Source organism: Strix uralensis, chromosome 2, assembly GCF_047716275.1.
Source record: "Strix uralensis isolate ZFMK-TIS-50842 chromosome 2, bStrUra1, whole genome shotgun sequence".
NCBI classification, from domain to species: domain Eukaryota; kingdom Metazoa; phylum Chordata; class Aves; order Strigiformes; family Strigidae; genus Strix; species Strix uralensis.
This window is the reverse complement of record NC_133973.1, coordinates 5954494-5980898: the sequence shown is the minus strand read 5'-3', so window position 1 is coordinate 5980898 and position 26405 is coordinate 5954494. Positions and strand designations below refer to the sequence as shown.

General features: G+C 37.5%; 1 protein-coding gene across 2 annotated transcripts in view; it reads right to left on the bottom strand.

The window, feature by feature from the left end:
• STXBP5L (syntaxin binding protein 5L) overlaps nt 1-26405 on the bottom strand; it is a 219599-nt gene that overhangs the window by 75687 nt on the left and 117507 nt on the right. For both annotated transcript variants that reach the window (XM_074853538.1, XM_074853547.1), the window contains exons 6-13: nt 21073-21136; nt 13815-13898; nt 7142-7265; nt 5491-5569; nt 5155-5309; nt 3494-3566; nt 2005-2152; nt 309-376 (exon numbers count right to left, since the gene is read on the bottom strand). In XM_074853538.1, the coding sequence (XP_074709639.1) occupies nt 309-376; nt 2005-2152; nt 3494-3566; nt 5155-5309; nt 5491-5569; nt 7142-7265; nt 13815-13898; nt 21073-21136 (795 nt within the window). The remainder of the gene's footprint in view (nt 1-308; nt 377-2004; nt 2153-3493; nt 3567-5154; nt 5310-5490; nt 5570-7141; nt 7266-13814; nt 13899-21072; nt 21137-26405) is intronic.

Genomic DNA, 26405 nt, shown 5'->3' with positions numbered 1-26405 from the left:
TCAAGGCCAAATGGATTCTTGTTTCCAAAGACCCTGCCTTTATAAGTATGTAGACCTGCTGTGTAACACTGGGGCCTCAAACGGTAATTCTTAAGGGTAGTTCATCCCCGAGTACTAAGTTCTATTTTCTACAGCAAGTGGGAATTTCTGTGGTGACTTTGCACAAGGGAAAAAACTACATACCTCACGTGAAGAGGCCAGGATATGCATACTCTATGAAGGGTCAACTCTTATCTATAGCTAACCCACAATGAAAAGCCGTAGACACTAACATTTTTTAAAGTACCAATCCTCAGTTTCATTCTCACCCTGTAATAATGATTTCGGGATATGTCTGAGCTCCAAGGTTCCATGCTCCACCACTGATAGGCCACTCCTAAACAAACAACAGGAGTACAGAGATCACAACTAATTCTCATAAATCTTGCTTGGTTAATTTTTAAACTCAGGAGTAGAAAACATCTTCCTCCAAAAAGCAAGGCAACTCATAAAAGGAATAAAAATGCACAGCATTCATGGCTTTTAAAGCTTATTAACATTTTTATATTATCAATGAAGGCTTTTGAAACTTAATGACATTTTTATGTTACCAATTAAAGTTCTATGCTTTTAAAATATTTCTGCACAGATAACACTCAACAGTCCAAAATAGGAACTAAAGGAAGGAGTAACAAACAGCATTGCTACTCTTTTCAGATTGCTTGACTCTTGGAGTTTCTATAGGACACCAAATACACTGAGAATCTGTTTGGAGGATGAAGATTACTGAAGAAGCTGGCCCAGAAACAAATCTCTGAGCATGATGCCACAAGATATGAGATAAGGGACTGCAACTTTTACAGAACATATGAAATTATTATCTCTTCTTCTGCCTTTTGTTTACTAGTGGCAAGACTCCCATTCTTTTCCTTGGTCTAGGCTGGTAGAGCAAAATGCTAGTCTGTGCCTAAAGTTTGACATGTATGGATACAGGATACAGGATGTGGAGGATGACATATGTGCAGAGTGGGTGAAAATGTGTGCAGAGTATGAGTGGGTGGAAAAAAGCTGGGAGCACAAACTGGTTATGTGAATACATGGAGTGGATGCTTGTGGGTACAGAAATGGGTGGGTGGCAAATGAGTGGCTACCTACATTCAGAGTGTATATTGAATGTGCACAAATACAGGAAGGGGACAAGAGAGTGTGCAATGAATACAGGTAGGTGGTGAAAAGTTTGGGAAACTATATATATGAGCTAAGGATAGATAAGCAGACAAATTCAAATAAGAGAAAAAAAATATTTTCTGAAGTACTTTGTTGAATCAAAAGCCAAAAGTAGTAGATAGGGCCCAGTTTCTGAGTTCATGGAAAACAAGGCAGCTCCAAGGAGAATACTTCTCTTAACATGAATAGAAAATTGATGATGCCTGATTTGTTTACCCAATATGTTTTCTAATTAATTTATTATGATGGATTAGTTCTAGTCAAAACATAAAGCAGATTAATGCTTGAAATTTATAAAATAATTGTATTTCCTCTTTTTATTTCTGCAGCTTGTCCTATTTCTAAAAGCATTACGTTAAGACTTTGGTAACTCAGTACAATAATTATTAATATCCCTGTTTAATAAAAATCTCACAGACATGCTGTCAACCGTCAACTTTCAGTGAAGCTCTTCTGCTAACTTCTTTCAGTTATAACGTTTTCCCTTTTTTCTTTGATAGAGATAACTTATCCATACAAATTTGAACTGTACGCCAATGGGTTTCCTTTAACTCAGATTGATTTGGCATAACTCCAGCAGTTTAATGATTAAGTTCTATATAATGGTCATTACTGGTTGTGCTTAAGTGATGGTGTTTCTGCGGGACAAATACGAGGCTGTAAGCATGCTGCTAAGCTGCTAGTTAGACCAACTTGAAAGTGATTATTAAAGAAGTAAAATGAAAATAAGTTGGTAAGATGTTACAAAAACATAGGTTGTACATCTACTTTGTTTAAAAAAATACTGGTTTTGTTTACCTTATTGCTGTATCCTTGCTTTTTATGTTTTGCTCCTACAGAATAGAGTACAGGAATCAAATCTGGAGGACAGTCCGCAAAATATTCTGTGCAGGTAACAGGTGACTCATGAATGTCAATAGGATATGGATTTTCAAAGATTGGAAAACTAGTTAAGGAAGACAATTTATTAGAAGCACTGTGACACACTGAGCCATAGAAGAAAACATATTTTTATCTTAAAGTGTATAACAGAATCTAAGTAAAGTCATTACTAATAAAGTACATTTTCCCTTATTTATTCAAATATATGTATTATTTTTAATGTCAATAATAACGTGTAGTTACTCAAATAAAGACATCAAAATTCCACTGCTGTGACAAGAATCCTCTTGCAATTTAAGTACCCACTCACGTGAATAATTCCTAAGGCTAACAGGAATACTTGTCTGAATGAGGATTAGGAACTAATTTTTCCCAACATCTCATCTTGTTTATACAGGTGACACATTTTCTAGAAGCTTCACATTCACGGATATTATATACACTACGACCTAAGAACTACTTATACAACTGTGGATTTTATATCGAGCAGTTTAGCTTATTGGGTTGGTAGAGTACTGATTCTACAATGAACAATTGCAATAACAGATGAAGTAGATCTCAGTTTATTTCTCACTTCCATCAGTTTGGACAATCTGATAAGAAGGAAGGCCTCACTTCTGGCATATTACACAATGTTATTCACAATTCAAAAATGTAGGAAATTTGGTTCTGATTTCAGTTATATCCATTTTATATTGCTGAGATGATTTGAATTATTCTTGCAAGTAAGTGAGATCAGAATATGATTCATTTAAAGTGTTTCAAGACATTAAGGGCAAAAGCTGTTCCTAGTTATACCAGTGTGAATGTGGATGCACATTACTGGTAGTGTTGGAGGCAGAACAAAATAAAAAAGAATTGTATTCTGCACTACATGATGTATACTTCCTCTTCGATGTGAACATTGATTCTGATGTGAAAGAACTATTTGTCATTTAAACCAGCAACTGGATCATGAAATAATCCCATAGATCCACTGTAAATCAATGCCATTATTTATCATGGTACTTAAGTAAATACTTAAGTGGTAGTCCCTGTGGAGTCTAGTGAAGTTTGGCATGCATATAAGTAGTAGCTCAATCTGGTTTCCAAAACACCCATTCAGGTTGTAATTCAGCATGTGACCAAGTGTTACTTAACTTTGATGTTGAGTAAATGTTGGAGGGCTATGCTGAAGGGACCGCAAATTTAGATTTATTCCCAAACTTAAGAACAAATATTATCATAAGTTTCTGTTGATTAGCTGATCTTAGCTCTTAAGGTGGAGGTAAACATATATAGAGTGAATTATTACCAAGAGTGAATTATTTTGGATAGTAAAATTACATGATAACATTTGGATTTTTATCATCATTTGCTGGGAGTTAAGATACACAAATAACTTCATATAAGACTTCATACTTACTTGCTTTGTGTCAGGTCAACAACAATGAGATCTTTTTCCAAAAGCACAACTACAGCATAGGGTTCTTGAAATTCTGTAAGTGAGGAATCAAATATAAAAGACATGGAGTTCTCCCATTCATTTTAAACAAGCAAGTCATATTTCTGTTCTCTAAACATTAACAGTATATTAAACAAAAGTTTTAAGGTACAAATCTGCAAAGTAGGGCCAGATTAGGATCAGAAAGGAACTGAGAAATTCCTTTTGGGCAGTACTGCTGATCAACATACATAGCAAAAATAGAATTAGCATATTATAGCACGCCAGCATGGTAGTAAATTGAAAGTAAAGAAATAGAATATGAATAAGTTGTGTGTATCACTGCATTGCTGAATCCAATTATTATACAGAAAATGTATTTTTGCTGCCCAGTAGCAACACTTCTACTGTGTACAACTGTTCTTCAAACCCAGACTGTGAACAGCTGGTCCAGTCCACTTGATGATACACTATGCCCTCATTTCCAAGGTGATTCCAAAGAAATATTCCAAAGGAATCCTGTAAATCTAATGTGTTCAGTTCAGGTACTGACACACTCCTTCCTCCCATATGCTCTTTATGAGATTATATTATTTGGTATTTATTTAATGCTTTTTTCATTTATCAAAACCAAACAATTAAAATGACAAATAAACGCTTCCCTTAATGCATAGGGTGTATTAGTTTACATAGGATAGAAGTTCTTTTAAAAAATATAAATGTGAAATTACAACTCTTTTCAGCAGCAGTAAACCATTCCAGCAATGTGCAAGCTCAGAGTACACTTTTCAGATGGCTGATGCCAAAAGCCTGAGTAAATCAAGAGCAAGTGATTTATCTTCCTTTCAGGCCAGCTACAAATGCACATTATTTGTGGTTTGTTTTTATATAAGGCTATGAATAACATCGGTTAAACTAAAATTTTTAAATATTAGTGTGTGAGCAGGGGAAGGGGTTACAAAATCTTAGTTCTCAGAAGTGTCACTGTATTTGACAGAGTTAAATGAAGGCCCAAATTAACTGAGAATTAAATTTTTGCATAACACTGAAACAAATACACAGTTTATCTTTACTAAATATTTTTAATGTGTATTTGATATAGCTACATATATAAGATTTGTTTTACTTTTCTGCTTGAGGGCTTAAAATACTAAACTTAGTTTCTTTTTGATTTACAGCTTCTCTTAATTTACTTTCTGGAGTCTTCTGTGAATGTACTTCAGAATTTGGCAGCCCCACAATATGCAGCAAAACATTTCTAACAGTTCAATTCAGGCTGAAGAGTAAGAACTTTTTTACAGAGAAGTGATAGTTTAATCTTCAATAATTTAGCAATCCGTAGATTTTCAGCCTCATGGAAAATGTCAGAAATATAAGCACATATGTTTGATTAATGGCAATATTTCCTCACACTAGCCCACATGTTTCAAGCTTATATCTGGAGATTTAGGCGTGCTTTATTGTGCACTCATTACTTGCTTCCTATATTGAGAATGCAAACAAGTTCCAGTTACTTTCAGTGATGTGGTTTTCTTGAGATGGAGACAACTGTGAGAATGGAAGTCCTTGGAATGAAATTAAGGTATGAGAGAAGATAACTTCAATTATTTTTTCCATAACTGTGTTTTGCTTAATAAACTCACCATTTGGATATGGGGTTTCACAAAGAGTTAAAAAATCAACTATAGGGTGATCCATTTCAAGAACTGTAATTGCTTTCCCATGCATGATTGTTAAGCTTGGTCTTCGACAAGCCTTATCATACGACAATCCACCAGAAAATATCACAAATGGCTCACTGTATTAAAAAAACCAACATAGTAATAATAAGTTTACCTAGTACATACAAGTTTACATTATAGGTTTAGTACCTTTAAATAATAATAAATAGCTTTGCGAAAAAGAAAGCAGGGAAAGATTCTAAAAGGGCTTTAACTCAGGAATGTAACATTGAGTTAATTACAGAATTAAAAACATACCTGTTTTTACAGGTCTTGTACTCTACTTTAAGAATTGGTTTGCAAGATTCAGGCTTTTTTCCATCTCTCTGAATTTTTCCTAGGGAAAGAAAGATGAAAACTGTATTAAAACATGATAATAGAACTATCAAACTCAAAGACACGTATTGAAGCAACTGTATAAGCTGTAAGACAATGGAACTTTAAAGCTACAGAAGATACTAGCTCCTATTTCTGTAAAATAGTCATTTGTCTAAATTAATTACATTTATTATGGTTTTATGTTTTTATTGCCACATAAATCTAAAGAACCACAGACCACACTTCAAAGACATCTAAAAACCATACGGATTACTGAGAAGGATGATACTTACGTAATAATTAATGAATTTGACCAAATGTATGCCATTTTTTCCAAACATATTATGATCATAAACAGCTTAATTTTTTCCTGAGTCATTCTTAGATTGACTCAATTCATTTGTTGACAAAATGTTGCATGCTCTGCAGTGTAACTATCTGAATGATAAAATTAAACGAAGTGTACAATTGAACTTCATGAGTTCTTAGTTAATTATGGCTCAGTACTTACTTCCAGTTAGAGAAAAGTCACTTGTAAACCAAAAAAATGACAATTTTGGGTTTGTTACTTTGGAAAGTGTATGCTTGCTTTAAACCACAACCTAATTGGAGGATACAGTGTAGATGGAGCCAGCCTGTTCTCAGAGGTGCACAGTGACATGATGGGAGGCAAAGAACTCAAGTTGTGTCTTGGGAAATTCTGGTTAGATATTAGCAAAAAAATTTGTACCATGAGAGTCATTAAATACTGGTAGATGTTGCCCAGAGAGGTTGTGCAATTTGTTGCTGGAAGTGTTCAAGTGTCCAGTATCAACTGGACACTGCCCTGAGCTAACTGATCTAATCAGGCCTGTTTTGAGCTGGGGGATAGACTAGATGAACTCTGAGAGGTCTCTTCTGACATAAAGTACAATTCTATGACTAAAAATGATAAAACAAAAGAAATTAGGAAATTTAAGAAAATACTTAAACTTTTCTGGGCTGCATGGATCTTGCCTTTCCCTTCTTCCTCCCTCTCCACCCAGTCAGGCCTCTTGGTAATGTATTGATTTGCAATAGAGTCAATACCATTTTACTTCATTTATAGAAAGAAATGGCATACAAAGTCCCAGTCATAAAAGACACAGTCATTTCTTAATATAGCTTCTTTAAATTCTTCATTGCAGTGACTTGGGAACTTGTACCATTTTATAACAAGCAACACAGTGTCTTGTACAAAATGTACAATTTCTTGTGAAAATTGCACATATGAGCACATAAGTACAAAATACAAAAGAAAGAAATGCAAAAAACCCAGAGCCTGAAGGTGTCAAAGATCAGTAGTAGGCTATTAAGATGAATTGGATAAAATATCAATATTAGAGCAATATTAACCAGTAAGAGGTATTTATAGAACCAATTGAAAAAAAAAGTTTGTCAAAATTGCTCTCTGATTTTTATAATGTTTTGCAGCTACTTTGCAGGCTAAAATATTTATGCAAGAAGGAACTCTGGATCTGGGCTACAATAAAAAAAGACATAAAGATATTAGCAAACAGCATGGAGAATATTGTATTGCTTCTTAGTCATACATTTTAACTATCAAAGTTACCATGTGGAATTGTGGTCTGGAATGGTCTGTTAGGACTTTTCAGGTTCCATAGGGTCAAGCTGCCATCAGAGTGACTGCACATGAACTGTTTCCCTTCATGATGCCAAGCAACAGAATGAATAGCCTAAGAAATGAAAGAAGAACTTGAGACTGAGATGGAATACAATGTTTACACTAATTATATTTTAATGTATGACTCTGGATTATATTAATGTAATGGTATATCAACAGTTGGATGGTTCTTGTTTGTCTAAAGTCCATTACCAGCACTTTTTAGTAACCAATGGATGTAATCTACTGCTAGTCAAGCAAAACAACTAATTATAAATGCTAACATTACATAAAACATTAGAAAGTCTGTACTGAATCAGACCATAATTGAAGGAACGGGGTATTAAGGTAAAAGTATAAGAATGAGGGACATGCAATGCAACCGTAATATGTCTGATAGCTCTCCTTAGAAGTATTTCATCTGGCAAACGTACAGGGAATTCTGTGTAACAAGTTTTACAGGTAACATTCAATACATGCAGTCTTCCACAGAGGACTATTTAGGAAAAGTAGAAACAGTACTCTGTTCTTGAATAATATCCCCCCCACATAATTAAGTTTCAGAGCAGGTACACAGAAATCTGGGATGTTTAATGTAAAACCAGAAGCACTGAAGAGACCAGGATTGTTTCACTGATATAGGCAATCACTAAAACAATGATATAAGATACTTTTGGAATAGATAGAGCTTCAGAGAAGAGGAATATCACACTCCTATGTACACAATGCAAGTACCACACAATGAATGTTATAAATGCAAAAAAGCAACACTTCAAAAGTTAATAGACCATTCTTAGTATTTTGTGCATAATTAGTGGAACTGACTGAAAATATCCATAATTACACCAAACTAGCTGAAAGGATAATGGTGTAAGTCCTTCGTTTTCACTGGTATGTGCTGGAAACTAACAAAAGCCATTTTCTGACAAAAGAAAGTATTGATTCATTGTATACCACAGTTTCTCACACACTGTCCTCAGAAACACAAACTCACAGAATATTCCCTTGAATCCATTTCATTTCCAGAAATGTTAGCTGCCAAATAACAGAAATCACAGTATGTTTTTATGTAAATGTAAATAAGAGAGACCTATTTTTGAATGCAGTTTAATACATTTCCATTTTTGCAACCCAGGAAATTCTAAGGCCTTGCATGCGCTTACAATTGCATATGGCCATTTACCTGATTTGTTCAAACTAGTTTAAAATCATGTTTGGGTATTCATAAGTCAGCACAGGAGTTGTTCATATCAATTTTACTTAAGCTGAGAAGAAATAAATGTAAGTGCTACTGATGGCTATTTAAAAATCCCTGTTGGTCGTCCTCTTTTAATGAGTATATTGATTGTTACAGTTGGTAATGGCTCATGGTCTGGAGGGAATATTAGTAGAAACCAGCGAAAAGACTATGACCCTTTACCAAAACTTTACTCAGGTCTTGAGACTGGACAGTACAACCACAAAGGAACCTTTGCATTAAGATGAGCCAGATGTTTTAATAGGAATCTGACATGTCGTGTATATGAATGCTTTGCTAACACACTAGTAAGCTAGTCATGCCCATAAAAACTCAACAAACAGATCTGAACAAAGTGAGCTCTAGATATTTATCTCCGAGTGACATAATGGGCGTCACTCAAACTTCTGCCTACCAGAGGGGGGTTGGCACACAATTCCTCTTAAAGACCCAGAAAATACCAAACTATAACTGAGGCAACAAACGACAACACAGACAGATGGTTTGTACAGAGTCCAATGTCATTGCCCTCAGGTAGTAAGAACCTTAGATCTGTGGGGAGCGTTGCTTCACTTGTCCTGTGCAAATTAATTCTGACATGAGCTCGTTCATGCTTGCTATCATGCCAAATTTGAATCTGCTTTTGATGTGTTATCACACATAGAAACATTTCACACGGTTACAGTCGCTGACTGTGTCTGAGCAGGAGCTAGTAACTAGCAGCTGAAAATTGTACCAAGCTGCTTGTTAAACTGCCTCTCAGCTACCAGGTGCCACCTGCCAGCATAAACCTCCTGTTGAGTGGAGCTGAGGCAGAATGCTCCTGTCACAGACAGTTGGCATCGCAGCAACTCAAACTCACCTGTTAGACTTTGCCCCGAAATGGGCAAGAAATACTTAGAATCGCTTTTGGAGGTCTCAGCTGGGAGTCATAACTAATACTGAAAGGTGGTACTGAACAAGACCCCAATTTTCTCTCTGCTAGAATACGTCTAGCATTCTCATCCACTTCTTTAGCATCCACACAAAAAAGGAGCAGTTATTTGCTTAGAACAGGAGTTCATCATGGTGGGTGACTCATGTGAATGTTCACACAGTGTATGCACATAAAGCATATCACTCCAGATTGGATATGTTTCTCCTTCTGCAATACCCACAGTGGTCGCATACATATTCCATCTTCTCTCATACTCAGCATGTACTAAAATTATGCATGCCCAACACCATTTCAGTTCCTTCCCAGTCACAAACCTCCTCCACTGAGAAGAACTCATGGGGACTCTACGACTGCTTTTAACCATATTTTGAACAAGCACCATACTCATCTCATTCTGTTGCTTGAATCTTAAGAATTATTTATGTTAGTAGTACTGCAGGACCATTACAGCAAGGGCCACATCCGTTTTGATACTTCCATAATGGCATAGTACTTGATAAAAGTAGGGAGACGTCATTTATATTTCTGTGAACTCTGCAGCTTCATTCTGGAGATGTGTTCTAATGAAAGATGATGACTGTGCTTCAGGAAGCTCTGAATGTGCGTTGACACAACATGTCAAACCTTTAAACGGTCTGTATCCGAAGACAGCAGGTTTTCCGGGTCTGCCAACTATCAATAATAACTTGAGAATCCTTTGAAGGATGTCTTGTTTATGTGCCCTTTTTATACCAATTGACGGAAATAAACTTGGAAGGAATTTATAAAAGGGAATGCAAGGAAAGCCTTTTATAAGAGGGCATCATGTAGGAGCATTGATTTAAAAGGGCCTCTGAATATCCTATACATATTGCCACTGAGAAGATGACAATCATCATCACACAAAGAAACAATTTTGCAGCTGACATCTTGAAGAGCAGACACAAGGTTCTTTAGCAGCAGGTTCAAGCTCCACTCTGGGACCAGGTGTTTCACAAGCAAGAACATTTTGGTCTCTTGAGAAGCTCTGACACAGCAGAGAAGAAAACATAGAAACTCCCTGTATCAGGAGCTAATGAGCTGAGGCAGCCTCTAACTTGTCATCAGTAGGGCTAAAAGACATCTAGGACTATTTTTAACTCCAGTGAGTAAACCATATGTATCAGGGAGAAGCTTTAAAGGGAAGATACAGGCTTACAAGAACACCAAGCAGAGAAGTTCCAGATAACGCAACTTGTACAGCCTTGGTATCCTTGCAACTTGTATCCTCAGTGAGCAGCCCTCTCATTTGAAACGAGCAGACCTATGTTATGAAAGGTTCCTAGCCTTTAAGACATGAAGATGGAGTAAGGAATGCAGCTGTAAATGCTGCAATTGCAGCTCTGTGAGCAGGGGAAAGAGTCTTCAGCTCCAACACTTACAAGCTATTGAGTTATCTGAGAGAGCTGTTTATTCCAGGAGCAATATGTCCATGACATTAATCTGGACAGCAAGGAAAATGAAAGGGCATACTTCTGCAAGTATTGGACATATCCTGCTTATATTGTAGCAAACAACTCACCTCCCTGTCATAACATTACCCATATCCTGAGGAGATGTCTGCAACATATGTCCCATATCCATGTCTACAAGTCTCATGTGATGTGAGGCATCACACTGGTATGACAATGTCATGCAGCCTAGAAATGATAGGCAAGATTTTACAGTGGTGATGTCCTAGGCAACAGAGAACTGTTATCTCTTGATGATCCTTTTGTTAGCCGACTGTTCAAGTGTGCAGATAAGGAGAACCTATTCCATCTGAGCTGAGTGTTCACGACTTCTAAGACTTCAATTAAAATACCAGCACTCAACATAGTGAAAAATTTGAAAGGACAAGACCTTTTAATAATGGTTCTCCCTGATAATGAAAGGAAAACATTTATTGTGGCTGTATGAAAAGAAATATCTTTAAAGTCATGAGATATGAAACTATTCCTCTCTATAACAATTGAATGTCAGCAGATATAGTCCCCATCTTGAATTTAAAAAGGAAGAATATTTAGATTTGTAGATAGACAATCAGTTATCAGCCTCGTTTCCTCTTCTGTATCAAAAAATATCTGCTGTTAACATCTCGCTCCTGTGCTGCACATTGACAGGTTCTACAAATCTGTATAACAACAGAGAGCCTCCTTTTCAACAGCTGGTCTGGGGAGACTGAAATCCAACGCTGTCAATGGTAACACAGGAGAAATATAGTTGAGGCTTGATCCTGTGAAAGGATGAGTATTCGGATGGAGTCTTGAGGGTGCTAACATTTATTTTGAGTGACATTACCAAGCTGGACAGCTATCTGAAGAAGATTACAGAGAACAAAGAACTTGCCTCCATGATGAACACTCACAGTCCATCAAACACAAGAAAAGCTATTCCTCACAGTACACATCAAGTGCTAATGAAGAAGCCTAGTGCCAGGGGAATTTCTGATACTAAACAGACTATCTGTTCCACTGATAAGCCAGAAATGATCATGACATCCGACAATTCTTAAAGATGCCAGAAGAAGAAGTGGTGAGTTAGATGAGATTTCCAGTTCTTTCACCATCAAATAAGGTGGCTACCTTAATTTCAAAACTGGTGCTACAGAAAGCATAATGATAGTAAGAAAAATGAGGCTGGATTAACTTCATTCAGACCCCATTCAAAGAAGCACTTCAGTATTCAATGAAGATACAGAACATTTACAGTAATTTATGTGAGACCTCAAAGATACCCTGCAATAGCAAATGGCTGGCTCTGTGCCAGACAACAATACTGAAGGATTGGTCAGATGTCATGGGGCACAGAGGCTTTACATCAGTCCAGCTAGAATGGTGAACGGTAGGTAGCAGGAGTAATGTTTTCTGCAATGTGATCTTAGGTGACCAATCTGTAAAAAGAGGCTTAGGTTTGAAAACTTGGGTTGGTGCCAAATACCAAGTGGCACATGCTGAACTAATCATTAGTGACTCACAAAAGCTATATAACTCAGGATTTAAAAAGGAACCCTTTTTAGGGGCTCCCTAGGGGAAATCTAGCAGATCTGGAACATTATCAATGTGGAGCCTGAAAGTCTGGAATAAAGTACAATGGCTAGTCACACAACCCTTTTAAAGACAAAATAAGAATCTTGCAACTATTTCAGTAGACGATAGCAAGCCATCACAAGCTGCACAAAGTGGAGTAATGACACAGTAAGTAATCACTGAGGAGGAAAGCACATGACTAATAAAAAGGCCCAAAAAAAGTTCCTGAGGACAGTACTGACAAATGTGGAACAACTAAATTGTATGAGAAATTGTCAACACCCAACCACTCTGTTTCAACAAGCAAAAAAAAAACCCCACCAACCAAAAAACCCAGTATTATGAAGATCCTGCTGGTTTATGTAGTCTCATTCTGAGCATAAGAGAGGACAGTAAATGAACAGACACCCCCCCAGGAGATCTGTAAAAGGAAAAAGTTGTCCAGCTTTAAATAATAGGACAGGTGCAATTTCAGAAGTGTATGCACAGGTGGACTGTCACTTAGAGACAATTTAGTAGGCATGTCTTGAGGCTTAAGTGTTGGCCTGTTTAAAGTCTGAATTACCCTGTCCTTTAGACCATTTGCTATGTGGATGCTCTGAATCTTAACCTTGAAGCTCAGTGTAGTGTCAATGTGTCTGTGAAAACAGGCCTGGAAGAGTACAGGATTCAGATATATTCAGATTACTCTTTAGAGTGAAAATAAATGAGTATACTCCTTACATGTAATAAGGTGGCAAGATGAAGAAGAGAACTACAGGAAACCAATTACTGCCTGGATCACTTTAAAGAAAATGTCCTTTTCTAGTTGCATTCACATTCATCCACTTTACAGAAGGCCTGGCAGAACAAAGGATGTTTTTTTCCTAGGGCTAATACTAAAATCATAATAACTAAGAATATATCTATTTTTTTAAACAGCCTGATGCAAGAACTGTGCCTGTGTGTGATACGATCTGCTTACAAAAGGCAAGAGACAATTGTCTGATAAAACTGAGAATACAATTTTGAAAAACTTTTAATGAGATCTTGAGTATGAGGTAGTATCAATAGCAGTACAAAATAATTTGTCTTTCATTCTAATTAATATTCTAGTAATACTCAGTAAAGATATAATTTCTAATGTAGCTATATCTCAGGTTAGCTCCTTGCTAGGCTCTGTTCAACTGAGGATCCCCACACAGAAGCTAATGAACTTGTCAGAATCAAGGGGAAGAGACTCCTTGTTGTAGTACACTCAAAAGAGCCTAATGCATTAGAACTACAGATTTCAGGTTCTGATTTCTAGACAATAACTTGTTCAAAAGCATAGCACAAACAGTATTTCCAGAACAATGCCTTAAGATAAATATCCATCTGTTTGATAAGATATACAACAAACTGCTGAATAACAGCTTTTCTGAATTAATGGAAACTGCTTACCTCATCATAATAAGCTCTCAGATCAGCTCTTTTAGATCGTAAGTCCCAGAGTACTACAGTCCCATTTTCATAGCCTATCAATAGCTGGAGGAGGGAAACAAACACGATTATACTTTCAGATTCATAAAGGTATTTACAAATATTAAAGATCTTCATGGTTTTAAGAGACTTTTAAAAAATAAATAAGCACTATAAAAAGAAATGTCAAACTGATGTGCAAGATTGTAGTTTGCACAACACATAATAATACCCAGCTTTCAAATCATCTTGCGGTATAAATTACTTCTCATTACTGACAATGTAAGTTTTAATATGGAAGAAAAAATGTCCTTTATTCTGTTTTTTTTCTTGGTTGCTTTTTTTGTTTGTTTGTTGGTTTTTTTTGTTGCTGTTTTGTTTTTGTTTTTGTTTTTTTTTTTTTCTTCTTCCTGTAATATTATGTGCCTGGACAGTCTTCACAATTGTGTATCTGCTGAGAAAATAAGACCATAGTAAGTTCCTCTCACTTTTACCTTCCTTGCCCTTGGTTGGATGCAAAACTGTTGGACACCTAAGAGATCACTTAAATAACTTCAAACCGAAGAGTCACCAGATTAAACTCTCATTCAGTTACATATATTCCTTTAATTTCTGCTTTCTACTGCTTTAAAACATTTTGAAGAACTCTCCTTGCAGAGAGTAAATTGCTTGCTTTCCTAGAAATTGAAAATAAGTTAGCCGGTATGCCAATTTTTACTTCTTCTAGATCTAGCATGTCATATCATCATGCATACCTGAGAAATTTCTCACAGAGGATTTGTCAAAAGATGAAAGAGAAGACAAATGATGCTCAGGAGAAAAATAAGAATGAACACAATCCTTTCTCCTTGTCTCTATTGAAAAGAACTGAATTATTGATCTGGCACTGTACTGAGTACTCTTCATTTGAACACAATTAATTTCAGATCTTACAGAAGATGTGAAGTCTGGCCTACTTAGGTGTCCAGGAGATTGCTTTCCTAGACCCCATCTTCCTAAGGATCTGTCCTGGACACGAAGACTGGGAATGTCCAAACTGAGAGACTCACGCATTCCTGCTATGGAATATTTTATACAGCTGGCAATGATAACTGCAGTTGTTCCTTGTCCATAAACACATGGATCACAAAATGCAGGCAAGGATTTACAGTTTCTCTATTAAGAATTTGAGCAAAGAATGACGAGACTGTCTCTTAGTCTGTGAGACCTTACCAGCATCTTTGCCATCATTCACTTTAGCTTGCATAAGTCATAAAAATGAAACCTGCCTGGACTGCTAAACAAAACATCACTTTGTTTCCAATTTATATACAATTGCTACATCAATACTGCTATAAAAGAGTCTGGGAATACTCTCAGTCCTACTAGATATGATTCTTTATATTGCCAGGAGAATATTCATTATGTGAAGATATATTACCTAATCTAGGAATGATTTATAATTCGTATATTTAATACCTGAATATAAACAATACCTGATTACTTAAGAATTCTGCTCCTGAAAAAAATTCAAACCGTCCTGGAGAAATTCCAGAATATTTATCATTTTTGCTCTGGACGGGTCCATATGGGATTCTGTGGCAGAATAAACGTGAAGAGACATCCTGTTCAGAAAGCATGCAGCTAACTGGGTAGCACTTGTGTCAGGATGCCATATGGTATTCTGGGATAAGACTGTCGTTGAGAGAGTGAACAAAGAAGTGTCTTACTGTGACTGCTTTTGCTGTTAGTATAGTGATCCTAAATGGAAGACAAACGTATATTCAGGAGTTAGTGATCCACCCAGCGGTTAACCTGAGCAGGTGGGGGCCTGTGCTGTGCTATATTGTGCTGCACATAGCACTTGGCTTTCAGTCCTGTGTTGTGCTGCACATAGTCCTTACTCACAAGATAAACTTGCTGTCTAATTGTAAAGAAGCAGCCTGTAGGCAGCTCCCACTTGGTAAGCGTAATTACAACACCTCTGTGACCTTGTCTTTATCTTAAGGTAGGGCAGTATGTTCTCATATGAATATCCCTTTGCTTGACAGTAGAAATGAATAGATTAAAAAAAAAAATCTTTTAAGATCTCTAAAGACAAAAATGCTGGCAAACCTCTTCGCAGAGGGGACCAGCACAGTGTGCTGTGCCCTTATTAGAGGTGTATCCAATGCTGCACAACTTGGGATTCCCACCATCTGAAGGAATGTAAGATTATCTTCTGTTTACTTTTCGTATTAACTTCATTATTATATTATATTATATTACTTCATTATTATATTATTTTTGTATTAACTCCAATAAATGGTATTTTAATCAATATGTTATGGAATCTGAGTGCCTTCTTTACTGTTACCATAACAAGCACTTGCATCAGTGCATTACAGCTGGGTACCAAACTAGTTGAGTTCAGTTCATATCTACCAGTAATCTTTCAACCTCAGCTTTTGTACAAATATATTCAGGAAACTGAAGGAATAGAAAAGCATTTAGTATGTGACCCTGTTTCATAAGCCTTTCTCCCTGGTGAAGCAGGGTTGTTTCTGATTTTTATCACTCTCTTTTGCAAAGATACTGTGCTCCAGGTAATTACTAAAAGGTTAAATATTTCCTATCACAGACAGCATTTCACCTGATTTGTTGCTGAAATGCTTAATGCACAACAGCGCTACAGAATTGCAAGATACAAAGTGCTGTGATTTCAGGGAAGAAGTTGAAAGAGAACAGATTTGCTGCATAGCCAGGAATCAGTCTCTCTCTCCGCTTAGATGGTAGCCATGCTGCTAAACTACTGTACTGTGGTATGACACTAAAGTCAGAATTCCAGCTGGGTGAATGTGATTGCCTCATTGCCAGTGCATTTATGATGCTCGGAACTCTGACTTGTCTGAACCATACGAAACTCAAACACTCTCACTCCTGTTGGCCATGGTAAGCCAAGAGAGATCTATAGGACAAGCTCTATGTCTGTAATATTCAATGAGGTAAAAAATAAAACATCAATAAATACAGTTGAAGGAGAAAACATAGTCAAAGAAGAAAAATACATGTAAAAAGTTGAGGAAGTAAAAAACCAGAGATTTCCTCTTCAACTTGTGTTTCCTGGAACCTTGTTTAATTACTCATGCTTAACAGTCATGCAGGAGGCTGGACAGAATTTGAAGTGGGGAGGACTCCTGGCAAGATCTTCCTTGTCTAGTGGAGCTGCTCCCCATTTTGACTTAACAAAATGCTTGACTTCACAAAATGCTTTCGATGATGGTGTTACAGGGAGATTTCTCATTTACAATCAATTAATTGCATCCTGGTACATGTCAGCCAGCCCCTTGCTTGTCCTGGTAGCACAAAACAGCTGGGAGAAAAAAAACCCCGAGGATGCCAAATGCACACTGTATTTAGGTGTTATTAGATCTCAGAACACAGACTCAGAGACAGGAAGTTTAGTCCACCAGCTAATAGTTAATAACATTAAACCTTTTCCTATTAAGCTTTCTCCAGTTGCTGGGAAACTGCAGATCATTGCAGTTAATGTCTTCTCCCGTGTCAGCAAGAAAAATCATGTTTGCTACAAATCTTCCACTTAAAAATGTCTGTGCACTTCAGTCTGTTCCTAATGTACACTTATTCATTGATTTGGCAGACACAGTTCTATTTCACGGACTTAATCACTGGGTCCCCAAATTGTTCTTAAGTGACACATTAAATGCCCAAATTCTCTTTGTTGCCTGTCTTCCAGCCACAGCTTGCTAGATTCATAAAAGGGACTGTCTCCAAAGTCTGCCTTGATAGTTTACCTGAAGAGCACACTTGAAAAAATTTGAATGGGAGAAGTCTTCTAGAATTACATTCACTCTTTTGGCACAGAAAAATTGGTCATCAGTCACTGATAAAAACTGGAACTTGTAGGAATTTAAAGAACTTTTAAAAGATGAATATACAGTGAGCACACAAATTTCCCTGGCTTTCGAAAAGAGATCTTATGATTGTCCTAGACTTGGAAATGTTTGTCTGTGTTTTAGGACTCTCAACCACTCAGTGCCCATAGAAGAATGCTACTTATTTACTTCACTGAAACATGCCCAGATCTGTAAACAACTTTGTGATAACCCAGAGAAGGATATACCACTGGACCCTTGCAGACTACAATACTTATTACTTGTAGAGTACAAGAATATCTGTATTTTAAGCAATGATTATGACTGATTTGTACCCACTATTTAATTCCTGAAGCATAGGTAAAGAACACTTTCACCTGCTGCCCCCCATGAAGTGATGTGAGGAGTCTGATTTCTCTCACCAACACCTCTTGGTGGTCTTTGGTTAACTTGAAGCTGAGGAGCTAAGCAGAATATGTAGAACTATCTTGAAACAGCTCTATTACCTAAGAACAACTCTGCTAAATTAAACAAAAAGTCTACCTGTCACAGTATCTCATACTTAAATGGCCAAGAGCAAATACCAGAGAACAATATGTGAGGAGGGCAAGTATTTATCATACGCTCACATATTCTCTCAGCCTACGTAATTTTTTCATTCAAAGATAGCCAATTCCTCAACTAGACATGACTCCATTTAACCTCATATTTAATAACCTTTTAGGAAAAGTCAGCAAACCTCTTCAGTAACCCTCAGTTTGATTTCTCTTGTGTTAACTTTTCTAGTCTCCCTTGTGACCAATATACATTTTCAGCACCCACAGCACCATTTGGAAAAATTTTTATAGCTTTTATCTATTGCACATTTGAAGAAGAACTTCATTGGCTTGGTTGGAATCTGACTTTTGTCAGCTTCATTTGATATTCTTTTAGTTTTTGTACTGAAAAAGACTATGAACTGTTTCTACCCTCTTCATAACAACTGCGATTTTCAAACTTGGAATCACAATCAGCTCTCTTCCACAATGAAGTGTCCTGTCTCACTTAGTTGTGTCTCATATAGAAAACCTTGCTCCTCTGAATTTCTTTTAGCACAATTATGTTCTTTTTAAGATAGAAGGTCAAATATTACACTCAGTATTCAGCAGGCAAGTCAACCATGCATTTATGCAATAGCCTTGCTTTGTTCTCTATTCTTCTTCAGATAATACCTAATTTTGATTTTCTTTATTGGTCACTAGGGAGCACTGAGCTGACATTTTCACTGAACAATCATCACTTGAAGCTCTTGATACCAAACAGTAATGATCAGCTCAGACCCATTGTTTTATAAGTAAAGTCAGAAATATTTTCCCACACACATATCACTTCCCATCATTTACACTGAATAATTACAAAAGACAGTATTTAACCTGCCATTTTACTACTGAGTTTCTCAGCCTCCTAAGGTCCAGCAAACCTGTTCACATCAGTGCTTACTCCCTTTTCTAGGTTGTTTATGACTATGCTGAACAGCAAAAGTCCCAGAAGTTGTTTTGGTTATTTTTTTTCATTTTTCCCCATTCTGAAGAAAGATTGTTTTATCCTTCATTCTTTCAACAAAAGTTTAATGAGACTTAGTTGAAAAATTTAGTTCAATTTTTTTCTCTACTGTTAGATTTTTTGATCTAAAGCTATATCTTTCGATTCAGTGCTTGGATCTTCTCTTACATCTATGTTCACCTTTCACTGATATCTTCCTGTAAACATCAAACACTATCAATGCCACATTCTGCAAATCTGCAATTATTTTGTTAGCACCAATTTGTTCTTTACACTATTCTCAGTCTATCAATGATATAAACAGCTGCATTGGGATGGTTTCAGTATGGCTTACATTTTCTACTCTTTCTCCCTATAAATTTCTAATTGTTTTTCATAAGGATCCATCTGATTTTGCTGTTGCTCTTGTTATTATGCTAGTACTTCATCAGTACACAGATGTCTCCAATGTGCCCTCTGAACAACAACCAATTGTATTTACAAACAAGTTCTCCTCTAACTCCCTTTCCTGGGATCTTTTCATCTTCTCTTTTTCTGCTGAAGTCAAAATATTTTAGGTTTCTGTTTGGACAGGGTGCATCACTTTCCTGTAACAGATGTTCACTCAGAAGACCATTTTTTCTTTTAATATCCAATCCTTTTTCCCCTACACAGTGTGCTTTAGGTAGTTCATCAGCAGCTTCTGTTGTGGCCAGCCAACAATGCACCTTATCAAGAAACCTTTATTTTCACTAGGTATTTTGCCATAGATAGTTAAATAGCATTTCTTGATGGCTTCTGGTTTGAGGCTAAAATACCACACTTCATAGCGTTTAATTACTTTATTTGCTGTATTCTAAACTGCTTGAGCTATTGTGATTCTTCAAAAAAGATTTAGAGATCCAGTCTAACTTGTTGGAGGGCTAGCTGGCAAGTGCATCATCACACAGTTCGCTTTGCAATATGGCTAAGTCCAAGGACACATAATGCAGATGAAATTCAGATGTAGTCATCAGTGTTTTTCTAGGTTGCCATATTAATTTCAGCATAATCTCCCCCATATCAGTATCAGAAATTCAAACTGCTGCTAGTTTCCAATAACCATCAGCTTTTATGTGAGGCACACTGTCAAATAGATGCAACATTTGTAAGATGCAGTCCTTTATAAGTACACACTAAAATGCAATTTGCAAAAGTGATCAGAAATGATGTGATAGTTGAATGCCCCTTCCACACAGGCAAAATGCTCAAAAATTCAGTATCAACACCTAAATAAAAAAGCTCTAATAAAACTGGTATTCCAGCAATCAAATTTCATTTTGGAAAAGCTATCATGCAAATAAAGTCAACTCTGATTTCCCCTCCTGATAGTATTAATCACAACCTGAATGCTCTAACTATATGTTTTGCTTCCGCTTGTTGACAGCTCTTTGCTATTCTCAACTCTGCTCACAAAAAGCAGCAAGTTCCAAACATGGGTTACTATCATTATGATTCTTACATAAGAAAAGACTTATTGTCTCATGAAAACTTACCAGAATATCTCCATAATAGCATGTTTATCCAAGTACTGAAGTCATGATACAGCTTTTAGTCAATTCTTACTTAAGTAAAGTCAAGTTTATTTAATCAGGAACAATTTTGATTGACTATAGGTTTCAAAATACAGTATGCTGTCTGTATCACAGATTCTTACTCACTAAAAGAGAATTTTTTTCTTAAAAGCTGTAAAATATTAAAAGTGACCTTGCAAATATAGAAAGAAAGCAGAAGATAAAATTAGTGAGGAAGCAAAAAGAAAGAGCTATCCAGGCAAATAAAGGCTATGAAATGTTGCAGTGTTTTATACCATTAGATGTACTCACTTTTCCCTCATCTCTTGGGCTGTCACTTAAATGTACAACTGGCCCAGGGTGAGTCTTTGTGGATCTGCAAGACAAAAACCAATTCAAATCTGTGAATGTTTTTTGCATGAAGAGCTAGATGCTTACCTTAATTTCTAGATGTGTTAACATGTACCTTCAATAGTTTAAAAGTAACTCTAAAAAGTCCAACTGGGGAAGATAACTATCTGAAAGTTATCCATATCTTTTCACATTCTCCTCTATTTCCTTTTTGCCATTATAGGCAAAGATTCTCCTTTGTTGATTAATCCTTTCTTCTTCTTTTTTTTTTTTTTTTAAATCTCACTATTCCTCCCATTACAGTATTTTTTTCCCCCTCTCATTTCTAAGTTTTTTTTGCCTTTTCTATTCTCCACTCTCTCCCTTTCTACCCTCCCTCCTCACTTGCTCAATTTCAAGGCTAATCTGCCAAGGATTTGAAAAGTCTCCGCTGGATTCATTTCAAATACTGGTAACAGGACTCATCAAGTTCCAATCTCATTAATGACAGGGCTTCAGTAATCTCACCTACACTGCTCTACCAGGTAGCTTTTAGTGTTACTGCAGTGGGGTTTCAGAAATGAAGCATCTTGCCTTTGTCTATTCTGTAAAGCCTTATGACATCTTCAGACCAACTAATACAGTTACACCCACAATGCATGTTCAGTGAAGGTCCTCAGCCATAAGACCCATCCCACGAGTCTTCGCAAGCCTCTATAAAGATCACTTATTGTTCTTGCTGTTTCCTCTCTTTTTCTAACATTTACCAACAATATAGTATGCAACTTAATACATGGACTGCTGCTTAAGTCATTGATGTCCAGCACCTAACAGCAAATGTAAATCACAGGAAACTGAATGGACAGATGAAGATTTTCCAACTATCATCTTTTCTGACCAGACCTTTAGGCCCTGGCAGTCATATAGAGCAAGAAGACAAGTACCAGTCCACAAAGCTTCAGGCTATTTGAATGCCTGGACAGAACAGGACCTTCCTTCCATCCAGGTTCTGGGGTCAGAGCACATGTCCCTTGGGAGCGCAGGTTAGGATCCAGACTTGCATGGCTGGTCTTGGTTCACCAAAGGTCACCAAGAAAAAAAATATGGCAGGGCTCATAAAGTTAAGAATTCATCTGGAAGCCATACCTAAAACTACCTAGGCTCCAAGTTTTAAAATAATCTGCAAGAGAATTAAAGAAACAAACCAAAATAAGGTCCTCCAGCCAAACTGCTCAAAGGATTTTCCTAAATTAATGGTGTTCCTTTTCCTTTGGCTTAAATACTGCACTATAGCAAAAGTAGCCTCTGTTCTACCAGGTCAGACTCCAAAGCAAGATTGAGAGTGGTATGCAAAAATTCCCAGGCAACTCAAACATTAAAATACTGTGCAGTAATCCATATCATCATAGACTCCTCCTTTACAAAACAGTATGCTCCAACACTCTTGAAAGTATGCACACTTTGCTCTGCCCTCTAAATATTTCAGCTATTTGGTCATGCACCAAAGCTGGGCCAAAGAGGAGTGGCAAAGACCTTGTCTGATATTTACCTCTGAGCTAAACACAATGAAAAATTCCTGCAGACATCCTGAGATGTTTCAAACTAAGTTTATAGCAAGCCAAAGAGAAAGAAAACTTCAAGTCACCTAAAGGCCAGACAACCTTCCAAGACTATATACCCCACCCCTTCACATATATTTTAACATTACCGCTAGCTGCATATGCAAAGCTAGTGGCAATGGGGCAAGCCCTTTCCTTGGTGAACCTTCTCCATGAGATGATCCCATAGCACCATCTTCAGTTTTGGCAGATCGTGTTTCCGCAGATGCCTACAGCATGTTACTGTGCTACATGAGGTCTCGGTGAGCAAGGCTCCTGCAAGAGCATTTTGCAACATATCCCAGCACAGAATTGAGATCAGCAGGAAAGCAGTGGATAGCCAGTTTATACAGAATATTCTATGCAGACCATCTTCAATGGTGCCAGTAGCAAGTACCCATTTGGCTTGAGACATGGTATGCAACAATTTTTGCAGAGATGAAGTTATCAGGAGATCTGGTTGTCATTCCTGTCCAAGCACTCCCCAGAGGGGACCCCTCTGGCTGAGCTTCTGTTTCTGAGTAACCTATACTGGAATAAAAAAATAATTTTCACAGCACCAGACCTTGGAGCAGTCAGAGTAGGCAGGCAGTGATGGAGAACTGAGGGTGAGGTGAGGATCTTTGCAAGCAGCGCTTAGACCCACACATGTCTTGTACATCTATCCCCAGGGAGTGAATATGACATCTTGGGACATTCTAGGCTGCTTTGAACTTTGTTTCTGACATAGGTTCACCTATATGAACAGGTCAGAGTATACTGATGGAAAGAACTAGGTCTGTTTGGGGTACATGCTGCCTATGCCATGACAGGCAAAGGAGTAAGGCTAAGAGGAAAAACTGTGAAGAGAAAAGGCAGAATAAGAAATTTTAGTTTTTAGCCAGATAAGAACCACTGACAGATGACAGAAGAGGGAGCAGAGCCAAGCAAACATCAGGCATGACTAAGCTGGCAGCAGACAAAATGGTGGAAGGAGCACACGCAGGCTGACAAGGCATATTGGTTTGGGCAGTTATCCCAGTCCATTGAACCAATCACTATGCAAGCTGGGTTTTTTGGCCATACCAGTATTAGTACTTGACCATGAATATTGGCAAAATTGGGGAAAATGGAGGGAGAAAGGGAAAGAGCATACTGTCTTTCTAAGCTAAAGTTTGATCCCATCTAGGCTACTCTTTGTACCTACCAATTTTAAAAGTCAAGAACAATTTAGATAAATTTGTGCAACCACCATTTTCTTTTTAAGATACATATGTCATTGTTTACCAAAGAATGTATCCTTTTGTCTTTGGGTAGAAGCAAACACTTACATGAGCTGTAGTCACTCTACATTACACCTAACTTTAGGCTAATTATACTTTCATTGTCACACAAATTAGTTGTAAATGATATAAAACTTTTACTACCAGTCTTATTTTTATCATATTCTCGCGGGGCCATAGCCTCAGATTTCCATGCTAAGATCTCAGCTAAAAGAGGTAACCTTTACTAATACAATACATTTTCTTACTTCCTCCATTCCTCTCTTGAATCTATTGTAAATTATAGTTGGAGGATCCTGGAATTTATTAAACTGTAATAAAATTTCTTTTTGTTTTTCAGGATATTAGGCACTGTTTCTTTCTTTTAGGAGCATTATCTTTTTATTATTAGATTCCTAGCTGTTTCTTTAGTTTTGTCGAGTAAGAGCTTCATATACACACAGTGGTCTGTGCACTAAACGGATAAGATTTTATTTTTTCTCTTTCCTCTATATTTGATATAAGTATTCTCTTAATATTTATATTATCTTACTCCTCAGTATTTTAATAGTTTAGTTGCTTTGTATTATAACTGACTTGGTCTGACTTCTTCCATTTTCTTCCAATTTTATTATTTTAATCTGTCAAGTATGTCACCCTATCAAAAGATGCAATGAAGATGCTTTCACACGTACACCACCAGTCTTTGGTGCCATTCTTGTTAGCTCTTTTATGTCAGATATTGGGTGTAGGTGTCAAGGTGTTGGCAGTGGGGAGTTGCAGGAGGGGGTCTCTGTGAGGAGAGGTCAGGGCTGCCCTGTCCTGGACACAGCCAGCTCCAATGAACTCACTGTGGGGCACAGCTGAGTCCTGCAGCCAAGATGCTGGTGGCTCAGGGAAAACAAATTTAAGAATGGGCAAAAAAAAGTGTGAGAAACAGCCCTGCAAGCAGCAAGGTCAACAAAGGAGGAGGGGAGGAGTTGCTCCAAGTGCTGGAACAGAGATGCTCCTGCTGCCTGTGGAGAGGTCCACACCAGAGCAGGTATTTCCCCTGCAGCCTTTGGAAGACCCCATGCTGGAACAGATGGGTATTTCCTGAAGGAACTGCAGCCTGTGGAGATCCCATACTGGAGCAGGTTTATCCTGAAAGACTGCAGCCTGTGGAAGGACCTGTGCTGGAGCAGGAGGAAGGAGCAGCAGAGAGGAGTCGTAATGGGCCGATCACAACCCCCATTCCCCATCCCCCTGCACTGCTCAGGGAGGGAGGAGAGGGTGGGAGTAGAGGAGTTGGGAATGAAAGAGTGAAATTGAGCCTAGGAATTAGTTTTTGTCTTTGTTTCTCACCATTCTACTCTATTTTAACTGTCAATAGATTAAACTAATTTTCATCAAGTCTGTTTTGCCCATTGACAGTAACTGGTAAGTGTCTTTATCTTGACTCATGAACTTTTCCATCTTGTTTTCTTTCCCTGTCCTCTTGAGGAGGGGGAGTGAAAGAGCAGGTGTGTGGGGGTCTCACAACCAGCCAGGGCCCACCCACCACAAATACCTTGATCGCTTAACAGCTGCCAGCTTTGATTATATATAGGTTAGAGGAAATAGAGAGTCTATTAAGTTTGTCAGTCATAACACTAACTCTGTCAGGAAATAAGAAAGGATCTTTTTCAAAGAGTTGTATACCCTAAAACTCATTTCAGATGTGCCGTCACAGATAAGATCACACACAGAGTTTCTGGGGTGATGACAACAGATGTTCCTGAAGCTTTTTGGAATTGTAGAGCCTTCTCCCTGGCAGCCCTCCTGCACTGCCTTTCTGGAGCTCCAAGAAACATTGTTTTTTTTATACATATAAGGTAAAGTATTTGCATCAAAACTGATTCCTCTTTGGACTAAACATGAAAGAAATATTCACAAGGTGCAGCACAAAGCTTTTGGTTTGGTTTGGGATGGGACACACAGAATGCCATCTTGGGGGAGGTGTTTGAGGGAAGATATACTGATACAAAAATAGCACCAGTTCAGATGGAGCAGGGAAGAAAACTGTGTGAAAGGGTTGTAACTTTCTCCATTCTATGTGGTCTTTCTCTTGTTGCCCTGAACCTGCCCTATAGGTGGATACAGAAGGAGAGACATGATAAATCTTCTCTGGCAATATGTCTTGCTTGCTTCTCCTTAAGTGATGTTATCTCTTTCCTAGTGCAGGACTGTGGCTAGGAACCCAAAGCTAGTCCTTTGTGCCACACTAAGATCAGAAATAGTCTGCCAAAGGCAGATCAGTGCCTTACTTCTTGCATCTTCTTGTCTCCTCAAGGAATGTATGTATAAATAGAAATAATAGCAATGTTTTTGGAGCCCTAGAGAAGTGTTACTTGTAAAAGGAGTGCCAGGAATTAGGCTCTACAGTCAATTTCTCCTAAGGGTAGACATCATGACTGCACTGCAAGTACGATTAAATGAAGCAATTATTTAGTTAACT